This window comes from Drosophila subobscura, chromosome U, assembly GCF_008121235.1.
Source record: "Drosophila subobscura isolate 14011-0131.10 chromosome U, UCBerk_Dsub_1.0, whole genome shotgun sequence".
NCBI classification, from domain to species: domain Eukaryota; kingdom Metazoa; phylum Arthropoda; class Insecta; order Diptera; family Drosophilidae; genus Drosophila; species Drosophila subobscura.
Window position 1 is genome coordinate 18,901,871 of NC_048534.1, and position 15,181 is coordinate 18,917,051.

At 41.3% G+C, this 15,181-nt stretch overlaps 2 protein-coding genes across 2 annotated transcripts in view; one reads left to right on the forward strand and one right to left on the reverse strand.

The window, feature by feature from the left end:
• LOC117902805 (MKRN2 opposite strand protein) overlaps window positions 1-11,631 on the forward strand; it is a 64,301-nt gene extending 52,670 nt beyond the window's left edge. Inside the window, exons 3-6 of the mRNA XM_034814426.1 lie at window positions 9,588-10,172; window positions 10,699-10,885; window positions 11,013-11,449; window positions 11,509-11,631. Of these exons, the coding sequence (XP_034670317.1) occupies window positions 9,859-10,172; window positions 10,699-10,885; window positions 11,013-11,408 (897 nt within the window). The 5' untranslated portion in view covers window positions 9,588-9,858 and the 3' untranslated portion in view covers window positions 11,409-11,449; window positions 11,509-11,631. The remainder of the gene's footprint in view (window positions 1-9,587; window positions 10,173-10,698; window positions 10,886-11,012; window positions 11,450-11,508) is intronic.
• A 121-nt stretch (window positions 11,632-11,752) lies between these two features.
• LOC117900930 (Golgi-associated plant pathogenesis-related protein 1) lies at window positions 11,753-12,930 on the reverse strand. Its single transcript, XM_034811494.1, has 4 exons — window positions 12,790-12,930; window positions 12,263-12,370; window positions 11,979-12,205; window positions 11,753-11,913 (listed from the first exon to the last, which is right to left on the reverse strand). The coding sequence occupies exons 1-4, from the start codon at window positions 12,802-12,804 to the stop codon at window positions 11,823-11,825; spliced, it is 441 nt and encodes a 146-aa protein (XP_034667385.1). The 5' UTR covers window positions 12,805-12,930; the 3' UTR covers window positions 11,753-11,822.
• Between the last annotated feature and the right edge of the window lie 2,251 nt (window positions 12,931-15,181).

Below are 15,181 nucleotides of genomic sequence, written 5' to 3' on the forward strand. Positions count from 1 at the left end.
AGTTGTAGAAAATGTTTTTGGGGAATTTACGCAACAATTTTATTTCATTTAATGGTTAAGAAAGAATGTGAATGGTGCAGCAAATATATTTTTGTACATTATTGTGGTGCATTAATTAAAATAAATTATTCTGTGCGAAATTTCGATAATTTCCTTCTATAAAACAAGTGTCCAAAGGAATATTTTAAATATTTGCAAACTCAAATTATTTGTCAATAAAAAGTGCGGCTTAAGAACGGAATTTTAAACGAGAAAAAAGTAGGTAAACATTTTCTTTGATAAAATACTGGATACATTATCATAAAAGTCAATGCAAATATCCCTTTGATGGCACATAGAGTAAAGTCAGCTAGTTAAATCCTTTAAGTCCCCAATTACCATAACAAGTTCGACTACTTTATATTTCTGCTTCACAATTCAAAGACTTTCGCTTGATATTCAATCCGTGCAGTCGCACCCAAATGATTTCCAATTAGTTTCTTATCCGCTTAAAGATTTGCTTTCCGCCCTTTTCTGTCGTTTTCGCCCCTTTCAGTCCTTTCCGCCCTTTTGATTTAAGCGTCAATATCACGTCGGGGCAATTAAATTAGTAGAAAATTTGATGAAAAACCCTTTTGGATGGCATTTAACTTTGTTGCAGTCAAGGGATGAATGCTGGATGCTGCTCAAAAATGAAATTCGCTCAAAGGAATTCTCGCTGGCAGCGTGTAGCTGCGAGTTTGCGATCCGCGGCAAGAGTTAATTAACCATGGAGTGGCCTGTGAAAGGGAAATGTGCAAACGGGAAATGGCAAACAGTGTTTTTGTTGTTGTTTCTCCTGCTGCTGGTGGTGGCAACGGCGGTGGCAGCGGTGCTGTTGTTGCTCTTGTCGGTGGTTTGCTGTCAGCAGTTGACCAAATGAAGAGCTGACCAAGTCCGGGGACGTCTTTTGTGTGGCTTGTTAGGTAGGAGGGAAAGTGGCAGGCAGGCGTTGGCGACAGCCATCAAGTAGGGTTGGGGCATGTACCAACACTGCGGTGCTGGGGGGCAGGGTCAAACGGGGGCGAAAGGCGAAACGGTAGAGTTGAACATTGTTCTGGACAACCGTTTGCGGTTTGAATGGCATGTCATGGGCTGTTTTCGCTTCTTGTGGAGCCGCCTTTGCCTTTGCCCTTGATTGTTGCTTCATCTGCGGAGCCATTGGAATGCGTAATAATTCATTGGAATACTTTGAGGTGGTATTTCCTTTGTAAATGCATATTTGTATGTTGCTGGTTATTGAGCAGAGAGGTTTAAATATTTATAGGGAAATAAATACAATGGGTTCTTGGAGAAAAAAGAGCTGAGCAGCAAATAGTTACAGCAAGATTTTAAATCCATGAAGACTCTTTAAGGTCCTTGTTCAGATATAAAAATGCTCTTAAAAAAACTACAATTTCCACTATATGAGGAATGGAAGCAAATAAAAAAACGAATGTTCCCCCATAAACCCGCAAAAGCAGCTTCTCTTCTTTCATCAAATCCCCTCTCATAAGTTTCCCTGTGCCCTGATGAGTGTGTGTGGGAAGTGCATCTTGAGGCTTAGCAAATCGTCTCACACCTCTCTCCCCACCACTTGTAATCCCTGTCAGTGCTTTTGTCTATGCATTCCCCCCCATAAAAAGCAAACCGGAAAATCTTGTCATTTGGGTTCCGCAGATTTCCTTGACTTATGGCCATTTGCAGCAACAACAAAAATACCCTCCGCCAGTGAAGTGGCACCTGCCGCCGCAATGAGCTGGAGAAGATGTCAAGACAAGCCCAAGCCAAACCCAGCCACACCCACACAAGGGTAACCCCAGGGCTTTCACACACACCTGCAGACTTGGGCCAACAGCTGTGGCAGGGCTTCTCAGCCATTGACTTACACACAAACATACACAGGTACACCTGTATTCTCAGAGAGAGAGAGAGAGAGAGAGAGAGAGAGAGAGAGATAGAGGGAGGGAGAGACAGAGAGAGAGAGTGGAATGTCCCTCGTGTAACTTTTTTCATTTCGCTGAGTTCGTTCTTAATTAAATTATGAATTATGCACAGTTAGTTAAATAGACGAACCATCCTCGAACCGTTCGTTCGCCGCTTCGTTCTCTCGGTCGTTGGTTGCGTCCCTCACTTGCTGAGATTTTTCATGTTGTGTTTTGTTCTGTTTTCTGTTTTATAGTTACGAAGAGGGTAGTGTGATTGTTGGAAGATGTTTGCTCTGTGTACATGGAAGACTTTAAACAAATATATTGAGAAGCTTTCTGTTTGTACACTAAACTGTACGGAGATGTGGCTACAAATTTGAACAGTTTACCTCTGGGAGAAAGTCCTAAAACTCAATAAAATCAGGGCAATATATTCTATTGCTGCCATGGAAATTATCGTTCAAAAGCATGAATTTATATGTTAAATAATTCTCTTTGTAAATATGTTTATTGCAGCTTTTTATATTTTCCTCTCTCAAGCAAATCAAGTTCATATCTGCTAGGGTATCTTTAGCTTCGGCTTTCATTGCTGTACCTGTCTTATTTTAAAGATATGCCAGACCACGGCTTACATTGAAGACGGATTTGCCGGCATAAACATAAACGTAAAGAGAGCTCATTGTTGTGGCTCTTTCTTTTTTCTTTACATTTTTGCTTTATGTTTGTTTTGCCTCGTAAATGGTATTACTAACCCAAATACACTTGCTAAATATGTGTGTGTGCGTGTGTGTAGGTGTGCGTGTGTGTAGGTGTGCGTGTGTGTAGGTGTGCGTGTGTGTGAGGGGCATAAATAAGTCGCTTATTTATTGCACGTACCGCACAGCACAGCACACAGGAAAATGCCAGACACGACCTTAAATGGGCACAAAGTGAAAGTGTTTGCTCTGCGTTAGCTTTCCTTTGCTTTCATTTTCACTTTCATTCATATCGAGTTTCCCTTAACTTAAAGAACGCCACACAATACCCACACCCACACCCACATTCCCATTTTTATTCACACTCTTGTGCGAGTATTTGTTATTTTTCGAATTTGCTCATAAAATGTGTGTGTAATAAAATTGCCTGAACCTGTCGTTATTTATGACCACAACGTGAACAAATCTTTACAACAAATATATTTCATGTAGAGGTCACTCCAGATTGCTGGATTTTAACAACTTTTCGGAGAGTTCTTGACTGTGTTATCTGAACCAGAACTGCAGACTCCATAACCAAACCTCAAACTTAATTCGTAAAACAATCTTCACTGCTCTTGTCATTACAATAATCAGCCCACAAGTTGTGCCCACAAAAGCGGCGAGGGGAGAGGACCATTTCCACGTAAATTACTCTCAAGCCCACGTGACATACCCTTGAGCTGTGCAAACAATCCGCAAACTTAATTAGATCTTCAGGAAAGGAGGCGGAGAGCCACATACTCCTTGTACACATTCTGTAATCGAGGCAACTTTCGAATTTAAATTTTCAACAGATTCAGACAACAGATGCGACAACAAACAACAACAACTTGCACAACAATCACAACAACTTGAACAGCAATTACAACAACAATAGTACGTGCAAAAGGTGAACAGAACCACAATGCCAGCCAGGAAAAGAAAACTCTCCAAAATGCTCAGCATTGCCATCCTTTTGCCCCGAGTATGTGTTGACTGGAGGATGTAGATGTGGATGGGTGTGTGTGTGTGGGGTTTGCGGATGTGCCACCAACTTCAAAATAAGTATGTTTTATGCTGTGCCGCAACAGCAACAACTGAACTGAAGGCAACACCCAACAACATTTCGTTGTTCACTGCGGAAGCGGAAACTTCAAAGCGCAAACACTTGGCTTTATGAAGCTGCTCCGGGGGAGAGGGTAAAGTGGGTAAAACCAGCTGGAAAAGCTGGCAGGTATAGACTGGGTAAAGGCGGGCTGTGTGTTGGGAAAATGGAGGTGAGCGAGTGGCAACAGCGACAGCATGCGGCACAAGTGTAGCACACTTTGTGGCACCGAAAAATGGGGGAGCCACAGCAGACAAAACGGGGTGAGAAGTATCTTTTTGACAAGTGTTTGTTGGAGTGACACTGAGAGAAACAAAGGAACGTGAAAGACAGCTAATAAGATGGAGCATAATGTGTATTCTAAAGCTAACATAAATAAATAAATAATAAATAAAGTAGGGGTAGCAATAGTGGTGGTAAAATATAGGACCAACTTTTTCCTTTTTGTTTTCGACATGCTACCTTCGTTTTATTATAGAATTTTGATCCGTTTACATTTAATATTTATGACCATACTTCATATATTCCCCATTATCATTACTCAATCAATATCTGTCTTGGGTTCACTTAATATAGAACCAATCTCACGATCCCATCCCATGTTGTCTTATGAGCAGGCACCTGCACTCTCTGCATAGCGTGTGTCGTCTCGTGTCTTCTGAATTAATTTACGCATTGCAGAGAATTTTGAGTTTTACTTTTGGGCACAACGCCGAGCCGCTTTCAAAGTTGTCAACTCGGCTTATTTCATTTGCAGCAGTGCCCCGTCCCCGTGCCCAGCCAGCCCGTTCAGTATGGCTGTTATTGTCACCGTTTTGTTATTAATTCACAGAGCACTTGTTGTTGCCACTCGTATTGTTGCCAATGTAATTTATAACCTGCGTCACCAGCTGCAGGACAAACAGACAAAAAAAGAGAGAAAGATGGAAAAAAAGAGACAACCAGGAACAATAAAATTTTGAGAAATTTTTACTGTCAGTTGGTGCCGTTAAATTTACTTACTGGCTGATTCTGCCAGCTTTTGGCAGCTTTCTTTGTCCCCCTTTTTATTCTTTGGTATTTCTAGTTGTTCTCGAAATACTCTAACTGAGGAGAGTTACTTTGAGGCTTTGATTTGGATTAAGCTAAGGCCAAGAATATTTTCAAAAAAGGCAACTAAATTAATAGAAAACATTCACATGAATGTAAGCAGCTTCCTTACTTTGAGTTCCTTTTTTGAAGACAGTTTTTTAGACTATAATAAACTCTAAAACAATCTCAATTCTACTTAAAGCATTTTCAGATTTTGTTTTGATTCTGCTTCCATTCAAGAGTGTTTCGTTGTCGTTGTGTCCACAGCTTTGATGAGTTCTTTTTACCTGTTTCCATTTGTTGTTTGTCGTCTGCCTTGTACAGGTCTGTCTTTGGCTTGTACATTTTTTATGCGCCTCCTCCTGCCATGTACATATTTTATCCTATACTCTTTTGGTGCTGCACCATGCCACGCTACGTTCACTCTGGCTGCTTCTGCTTTTGGTCCTGTTCCAAGTGCACTAAAAATGCGTAAAGTTAACTTGATTTCACAGACATTTTTTCGTCCCATTCTGTGTTTGCTTTGGCCAAACAATTCCTTTTGAAGGTCCCTGGCCAAGTGCCTGTCCGGGGCCAACAAAAAAGGAGAAAGCCAAAAAGAAGGATGCAAGTTGTAATTTCATTTCTCACAACTCTTTGGGACTTCACCCGTGCCGCAGCGTCCCCGTGCCGTGCCCTGCCTCCCCCTACCCACCTAACATACTTTCTTGGCCATATGGGTGTGGGTGTGTGTGTGTGTACATGGGGGCGTGTTTAATTCAAGTTGGCAAACAACATAGAGATAAAGTTTGTTTGGATTTCACGAAAGCCCGCTGCTGAAATTGTTGCCGTTTCTCCCACTTTCTTTTCGGCGCGCTCTCTCTCTCTCTCTCTCTCTTTCTCTCTCTCAGGGCCTGTTGTCATATCCTTTATTGCATTTGTTTTCCTGTCTTGCTGCCTGCCACGTTTTCTTTGGACTTGGGCTTTAAGGCAAATTCACGCAATTTTTTTTTTAGCATTTCCACTTGGTATTTGCCTTGGGCTTCCGCATTCATGGCAAAAAGTAAAATCAATTTTTTACTCCAAGTAAAAAAAAATTTGTAATTTTGGTAAGAAAATCTCTTCCTCTCCTCACGTTTAACTCTTGCCAAATATTTGCATTGGTTTTCATAGCTGGCTATCGAGTTTTCATTATCGTAAGTCACACAAAATATTCTGTGTGTTTTGAGAGCAATTAAATTTGCATGTAAATGGCATTTGATTATAAAACTAAAACTCTTTGTGTTTGCATATATTTAGCATCAGTTTAGGCACATTTTTAGGCTTTCAGGTTTTTTATAGCAATCATGGACGAGTGTGAGATTTGTTTTTATCTTTTCATTAAAGCTTTGTGGATTAGGACCAAAATGGGGTTTGTCGTTTATATATTGTTATACTATATATTATTTAATTACTCTTTAGAGCAGCTCGATTTAATATAAAGTTGATTCTAGAAGGTTAACCTTGTTAAATCCTCAATTTGCTTTAATTATTTCTACATAAATATCATACAAAATCAACCAAGAGAAGAAAGCATTCCACAGTCTATTAAAAATGGTTGGTATTAAAAAAACATTGGCCTTCCAGTTGTTTTGCACTTTATCGAATATTTAAGCTGCATGTTTGGCAAAAGTTGTTGCTTTTATTTTAGTTTTCCTTTCAGAATGGATTAAACAATTTTCTAACTTTGTTAAAGCCAAAATGTTGCAGAAAAACTTTAGTTCATCTCACAAGGAAACAACTTTTCAAACTCCGAGCAAAAAAATAAGCACACAAAATATTGCTTTAGCAATTTCCATAAATAAAATGAAAACATGAAATATTTTGTAGCTAGTCTAAAATTCCTTCAGAATCCATCAAAATGCTCCATTTTTCTTTGAGCCAAATACTCTCCTCACTCCATGTGCACCCTTAGCAACCCTTTTCGAAAGCAAACTATCCACTTAATCTGTGACAAAATATCGCTTATGAATAGTTCTCTCAGTTTTTGACAACTTGGCCAAGTAAATATTTTAATTTTGCATAAAAGTCAGGCCCACTAATTGGGTTAAGAGTGGAGACTCCACAAACAGAAAGACAGATCCAAAGAAAAACTACTGCTAAAAGAAAAGTGTGCCTTCCCTTTGACAATTTTCGCCATTCAAGTTGGTTTTAAAGTTCTCTTCAGGCTTGTTTGTGGAATGTCAACTTTTGCCTTTGGCACCGCCGCATCTCCAACTCTTATCTCTGTCGATCTTGAAACGTCTGCCAGCCGAGACTTGAGACTGCGTTCAGCCCACAAAAGGGAACCACAGAACTTGCTTTGCTTTTACTTTTGGGTGGAAAACAGTTAAGAAGCTTAAATGTTTCACCATTTTCAGGCTATCAAAAATGAATTTCGTTAACCGCAACACTTATCAGTTGGGCGGGCATTTTTCTTTGGAGTTTCTTGTTGCTTTGTTTGTTCTGTAAATGTGTTGATTGCTCCACATGCTCAGGGAAAATTAGTTAATGGTCATTATCCTTGACGCATTTCAAAGATAAATAGACAGTGTGGTGTGTAAAAGTTTGAGGGAACCTTGAAGACCTTGAAGACTCATAAATAGATGTCCATAGATACACTCATAGATAGTCAGGCTTGAATAATTATAGCAACTTGCATAAAGAACTTACATCAAAAAGCAAAAGACAGAGATGAACATCAGGGAAAACTATTAAGCCTAGAGGTGGAGCATGTTATGTATTTAAATATATTTATTCCCACGTTTTCTCCATCAAAATAGCAGTTTTATGATGCATATTCTATGCAGGATTAAAATCAGTTGGCAATCTTTTGTTAATAAGATCATTTAATCATAGTCTGATTACTCATAACATTTACATTTATTTAAAACATTTTCTATATCTAAATTTTTTTAGTGTTTCCATTTTTTGTTGGCCATTAAAAACTAATTTTCCTCAACCGCTACAAGGATCACTTAGCTTGTGGTAATTTTTCGCTGTTTAGTTTTGGTTTGTTCCACATACCCGAAATCAGTTGATGGTCATTATCCTAGTGTTATCCCAAAATGTGAAGAGTCTTGTGTGTTGTTTGCCGACAGTTATTTTGTTGGTTGTTTTGCTGGTTGGATTTCTTTATTTTTGGTCACGTCATCGATTAGCAATGTGTTGCCATGGCATCGTCCACTTTGCAGCAGCACAACACAAACACAAAGCACGGCGGTTAAGGACAGGACTGGACTAGGGGCTGGTGCACGGGGGAGGGTTAGACCACAAAAACTAACACGGAGACCACGAAAGACACGGCCACGGACACCCTCCACCAAGTCCTAGACCCACAAAAATGCAAAGTCCTCACCGCGAGTTGTAAACAAAAAAAGGACAATTGTCTCACTGTTATTTTTTGGGGAGCGGTCTATGGGTCTCTATGTCTCGTCAGGATAATGCTGCGGCGTATCCTTCGCACTTGTATCCTTCGATTGCAGTTTTATCTTGGAATGCACTCCACACTCGTAACAACCCGTAACTATGATGATAAAGATGGGCTTTTTGTTTGGGCTTTGGTTTGGTTTGTTTTTCTTGGTGTTTTTATTGGGGGGGGGGCCACTTTCCTTTTAGCAATTTGCGACTACAACACGACCGTCTGCTTGCACGGCTCGCCGTCAACTGGTTTCGCCTCGCGACTCCAAGTCGTTGTCGTGGACGTGGCTCGTGCCACCGTGCAACCGAAGTCTCGTGCCGCCACGAGATCCAACAGACGAGCCGGGGACTATTTCGTGTGAATTATGCATTTCCACCTCTCTCTTTGGGGCGCCATGCAACGAGCTGGGAATTTTCTCTGCCGCTCTCTGAGACTGTGTTTTGGGCATTTTTAGGGACTTTATTCAGATTTCGTGGTGAGTTGCCACTTGGTGACGGTGGATACGGATTTTGCCGGTTTGTTTACGTTTTTGTTCTGCTTTCTTTTCGGCACCGGCTTTACCCCGCCCCGCCCCCGCTATGAGGCCAGCTTATGATTGCCCCAAGGGGTTGCTGCCACTTCGCTATAAAGTGGTTTTAATTGATTGAAAAAATGGATATTTTTATAACAGCGGAATGGAAGAGTTTATTTTTATTGAATGGATTTTTTTAGCGGAATCAATTTCGCTTTGTTTAATGTGTTGAAATTATGGCATTTATGCAAATATGAATTTAAGCAGACAGAACTTGTGATTTTTAAATATTTTTGTCAGTTTTTGTGGAGGTATAAATAGAGAGAGAGAGAAAGAGAGAGATCTTAGCCCAAAATTATACCCCGGAGTCATGGATAGGATTTTCCATGACCGATTAAATTTTTATTAATAATTATAATGTAGTAAATTGAACATTTCTTTCTTTTCACAACAAAATCTTAATTTTAAATATTTTTTAGAACCTAATTTTGTAAATCGATTTCCTTACCCGACTTGATATTTTGTCTCGTTGATCCATTCCATTCCTATACCTTGTTTCAGACCTTTATTTCAACCCCAAAAAAACCTTTCGAAGAACCCCAAAACCAGACCAGGCAATAATGATGACAAATGTCATATTCACCAGGAAACTTTCTGGTCAAAGTCTGTCTAAAACACCCTGCTCTATGCCTCTCCCTCTTTGTCTCTCCCCTGTCTTTCAGCTATGTGTTGTGTGACCACAGAAACTGCCTGGCCGACTGAATGTTCCGGGCAAACCGCTTTACGGTTGCAACTTTTCCTGGTTTCAGCTTATTTAAAAGAATTTTTCATTTTATTTCAGGCCCAGGGGCCAGGCTGGAAACCACAAGCACCAAAAACGAGACAGGACACAGCCGGAAGGCAGGGGAGGGGCAGGGGCACAATAGACAAAGTGTATCAATTATAATACGGGTACAGTAGCAGGACCCCAACATCAAGAGGAACCAGAACCCAAAGAGCAGGACGCACCCGAACACAAAGGAGGAGTTGGAATAAGGTGGAGCAGCCAGGAGGAGGATCAAGAGGAACTTCCACACACACACACACACACACATAGATATATATACACAGATATGTCGGCAACGACAAGTACAACCACAATTACCTCAGATCCGGGCATCCTCTGTTTTCATCATTGCAACGCAAAAGTTTTCTGCTTCACTTTGCCCCACACTTGTCCCCATTGCAATGCGCCACTGGATGCAGATGCGGATGCAGATGTGAATGAGGATGCCCCATCCGCACTGGACAAGGGTGCCACAGCTGGACCTCAGTCGACAGCCACTGCCGCCCGCCTCCTGCCCTTCCGTCTGCCGTATCCCTTTGTGCGGGCCACACAGCACCCTTGCGCCATTGTCCTGCGTCCCTCCACTGGCGATTTTCTCAAGTGAGTACCACAGGCTGGGTGCAGGGCAGAAAGAAGAGGTATGGATGGTGTCCACTAGAATATTTGTACCCGCTTATGACATTTAATTCCACGAACAAATTACAATTGAGCTTAAAGTAAGTTTGATTGCAGTTTTGGACAGCCGTTTAAACGAGAAATTTCTGTGTCTGAAATTAGTCAAAAAAGTCAATCTAAAACCAAGAAAAGGAGCAACAATTTGAATAGTTTTTCATTATTTTGTAAGAGAAGTGCTTCCAATGCTTCAGTTTGGCAGAGGGGACTTAGTTCTAGTGACTCTCCCTCTTTGCCTTGCGCATATCCCGACAGATCTTTAACTTTCCGCCATAAAAGCCTCACCAAATCAAGCTCCCTAAAACCCAATGCCATTGCTTGGAACAAAAAAAAATCTCTGTGCAAATTTCTACCACTTTTTTCGTACCTAATTTTTTTGGTTTTGGTGTCTTTTATGGTGGAAATGCATACATACATATATATTTTTGATGCGATGCGTTGTGTGTTTCCGCAGCGATTACAGCAATGCGACCGATTTGCATATCGCAGTGACCACATCCGGCGGCGACATCGTGGAGTTCGATCGGGACGGACTGCGGCGGCATCGGCGGGACGATAATCCGCGCGAATGGTGGCAGAGTCTCCTGGTGGGTGATGTGCCCGAGCCCTGGCACGACTACTGGGACGAGATGCTGCAGCAGGTGAGTGGAGTGGAATGGAGTGGAGTGTTTTCTCCCTTCTTTGATATTCATGCAAATCCCTAAGCTCACTCGGACCCACGCTACCCACTGGGTGCCCATTTGTATCCCTGCCATTTTGCATTAATAGATTTGCGCACAATCCATGCGGTGGTCCATGGCCAGCTACGAGGAGACCAGCCACAACTGCTATGCCTTTGTCCTGGCCTTCCTCCAGGCCCTGGGCCATGGCCAGTTGAGCGAAGCGGCCCACAGCAAGACTGCCTTCTGTGAGAAGTACATTGTGCCCCGCACGACGACGGCGGGCAAGTACATCTCACTCTATCGCAGGCTGCGTCGCAACGGAGTCCATGTGCATCGACAGCAGCCGAAGCTTAGGACTAAGCTGAGGTCCTCCTCATCATCAGCGAATGTCTGTGATGGTGCGAGAAGCACCGGCAAAGTTTCACCAAATGGCTTTTCCAGCAACAGTATTGGCATTATCGGTTCACGGCCTCGTCCAAAGCTTTGCACCATCGAAGAGTGATCGATGCAACGGACTCCCAAATGGGAGTGGCATTGGTTCAGGTAAATCATGCGGCTATTTTGGAAGTAACTACTATAAAAGATCTGTGTTTAAAATGTAGGAAAGTAACTTAACTTACGCTCAAAGTCACATGAGATGAAGTCTCTGAGAAATTATAGATTTGGGTCCTACTGGCAGTCGAAGTGGGAACCTCACACACCCTATACCCATATCTAAAGAGGATTATTTATATATTTAAAAATATTTTATATTATTTTATTTAATTACATTAATATGTACATTTGTTCTCAATATAAATTCTGTCTTGTTTTGCTTTGGTTTCAATGGAATGTTCCAAAGGAATGATTTCCCCTGCAAAGGGGCATAAATATGCTACATAAATATCTTTGGAATGCTTTCAATTTCCTTTTGCTTTTAGTGACCTCTGGGCAAGACATTTTCGCGGAACATATTGTTGTAGTTTCCAGGCGGATTGTAGTTGCACACAACATAGATGACGTTTCCTCTATGCAAACGATAATAAAATCTTTATATATTTATCTAAAAATCTTTAAGAAAAAGCTAACCAACCTTTTGGCAAATCCCACACCCAACTCTGTGGAGTTCTTCCACACGACTTGGGTGAAGTGTCCCGTGCCCATTCCGAAAGCAGGACTGTGCCAATTGTATTGATTGATCTCCTTGTACCAGGAATCCACAGCATCGCTTGCAGACATATTCCCACCCATGGCCATGTAAATGTTCTCGCCATATCCGCTATTCTGCCGATGCTCCATGCGATTGTTGGCCAACAAATACTATGAGGAAAGGATGGATGGATTTGAAGACTACAATGATGTGGAATTGGAACTCACCTGGGCCCAATTGGTGGCCAATGCGTTCAGTTTGGCACTCAGCCTTAGCGGTGGGGCATGGTGCAGTGCGCGATATTGATTGTGGACATTGAGGCATTCCTGAGCAAACTAGAACGTTGAGATTTACAATGATTAGTTAGCTATAATAAAAACGGGTATTTTTGGACAAACCTCTCTAATATCATTCAGAGATGCTTCTAAAAATAGCTCACTAAAATTTAACCGCAAAGATTATATGATAAGACAGCTTAAGATCTCCCTTTCTAATTTTATAATCTTCTAAAGATAGTGATCTACTTTTTATGAGCTCTTGAAGATCTGTGGACATATTCTGGTTTATAATTGCAAACTAAATTATTAATACACAATTTTAAACATACTTTGTGTTAATAATTTAATATAAAAAGTGTGTGTTTCTATAAAAGTAAGTAAACAGTCACGTTTTCCCATTCACTTTAGCACATTTTTGGTATGTATTCATGAAACATCTTATTCTCGAAAGATTCTCCATTGCATTTCCCTCTTACTTGTTTCACACTCATTTTCGTTGAACTCGTTTACACTTGAATGGATTTCACTTATTTTTCACTCGTTAAAATGTTTTTGTATTTAAATTAAATTAAAATGTTCGCCCAGTTGTTTTGTTTTGTGTCGACAGTTGTCATGTTATGCTGATACTGCCTCTGGCAGCGGCTCAGAGGTGGCTTTTATGGGGCCTGTGCGGATTTTCTTATCAGTTGACTTTCCTACAGACCCCCGCCCTACACACCGCTATGAGTATTACGAACTGTGCTCCATGGTTAGTCATCTGATCTGCTCCACATTGGTATATCCCACGATATATTGTATGATACGCCTCGAATTGAAGGAGGCACCGGAAGTTCTTGCTGAGTTACCAGTTATCACTGAGTTATCAGTTTTTACTTACATTTCGTATTTTCTGCAAAATTATAATTATGATTATAATGATGAAAATAAATTCCTATAAATCAGGAATAATTTTACTTGCCACCCATTCATACCCCCATTAAAGGGTATCTTATACTCGAAAGAGTAACTGAACCTTTTCCAATTATTCAGAGCTCCCAGTTAATTTAATTGAGAAAACTCGTTAGCTGAACTTGCCACCTTGACGAGAACAAAAATCAATTTTGTTCGGCTGCAGAGAATGGAATCCTGGTGATTTATGCACAAAAGTCAAGTCGGGGCCAAAGGTGTTTGTGGCCACGGTTTTGCATCCTGTGGCTGAAACTCGCGCCTGCCTCATTAATGAACGCAGTAACCCAGACGCTGAAACAAGGATAACACACGGGAATAGGGGAAAGGATAGGTGGGGGAATGGGAACAGGAACAGGAACGGGCTTTTGGTTATGCAAAACTGTCATGAATCGGGAAAATGTAATTACATTCTCGTTGATGATGCTGATGAGCAACCATCCCGCCGTACAGCCAACAGCCTTCCTGCCACCGAGAGCCTTGGACCGACAGCGACAACGATACCAACGAGACCGTCGACGACGATGGCGACATTTCATCTTGGGTAGAACGCAATACGTGCATATAAATTGTATAATGTCGCCTCAGTCTCAGTCTCAGCCGCAGCGAACATCAACGACACGTAATTTCGAAGTAAATAAGTTTCCCCAGACTTGGAGCTAAAGTTTTGCTTATGAGTTTTAGCTTCGTCTCTCACCTTCCACACACCCATCTGCCTACGTCCATCAGTCCTGCCTGTATTCGAATAATATGTATAAATGTTCTTGCTCTCCTTTTGTTTTTGTTTTGTAGATTGTTTTTGTTTCGGCGACATTGAGGTTATGGCATTGGTGTCAGTATAGAAATCAACAGTTGCTGCAGGTCCTATTGGGCAGCCTTGAGGGTGGAAACTTCAAATTGAAAAGCAAAGGAGCGGGTAGAAGTACGTGCCAGTGGGATAGGTAAAGTTGGGGAATGTTCATGGTACAAAAAAGCAGGAATGGGTTATCTGAAAGACTAAGAAATAATCTCTCTACTCCTAGATGATATTTATTTTAGCAGTTAAATTCAAAGATCGGATATAGAATCCCTTATTTTTTTTTATTTTTCGCACGTGAAGTAAGTCGTTGCTTTATTTAGTGTTCTTCCCCAACAAATCGTTAACATGTTGTTCGAAGAAGGGCGGCTTCCTGTCGCTGCAGATAAGTCGCGGTCGAAGTTGGCACAATAAAGATGTACATACATATGTACGTTTTATTTATATCACACACGCAGCGCGGTAGGTAAATTACATGATTATGTATGTAATTGTATGCGTATGAAGAAGCAAGAAGCTTGTTAAGTATGTAGAATCGAATGTAATATGTACCGGAATGTACGGGGTGGGTAGTGAACTAAACGGAGCTTAGCGGCTGGCAGCCCGCCAGCTCGCGAGCGCCAGGAGAGAAGGAGAGCGCGAGAGCGTAGGGGGAGAGAGTAGAGAGCGAGAGCGAGCTCCGGCTGTTAACAACAGTCCGCTGCTAACTCGCTGCCGTTACTTTAAACAATGTTGTAATTTTTCATTACACAATTTATTGGTTCCATTCATTAGGCAAACAAATTCGCGCACATTCTTGGGCCTCAATGCGGGATTTCGTGTGTGTCAATAGACCTTGGTAGATAAATGGTAATAACAATCTTTGCTTTGAGTCACGATTGCGCTTTTAAGTAGGACAGTGCCAAGGTCTATAACTTTACGACATTGAAGTGGGTGTGACTGGCGTGTTGGGATGGCATTAATGGATCTACCATTTGTGCGGGTATTTCAAAATTTTGCATGAGTCAAAGGAAAGTCTTGCAGAAATTGATTTCAAAGCTGGCGCCATGAAACATTAGCCGTAGACTCAGCCGTTCTCTTGTCTTCCGTTGTTATCTAATTAAAGTATATAAATAGACTTTTAGCAT

Coding starts and splice junctions, on each gene's coding strand:
- LOC117900930 (XM_034811494.1), bottom strand. Junction 12,206..12,262: donor TGGCCACCAATTGGGCCCAG/GTGAGTTCCAAT, acceptor CTTTCCTCATAG/TATTTGTTGGCCAACAATCG. Junction 11,914..11,978: donor GGTGTGGGATTTGCCAAAAG/GTTGGTTAGCTT, acceptor TCGTTTGCATAG/AGGAAACGTCATCTATGTTG.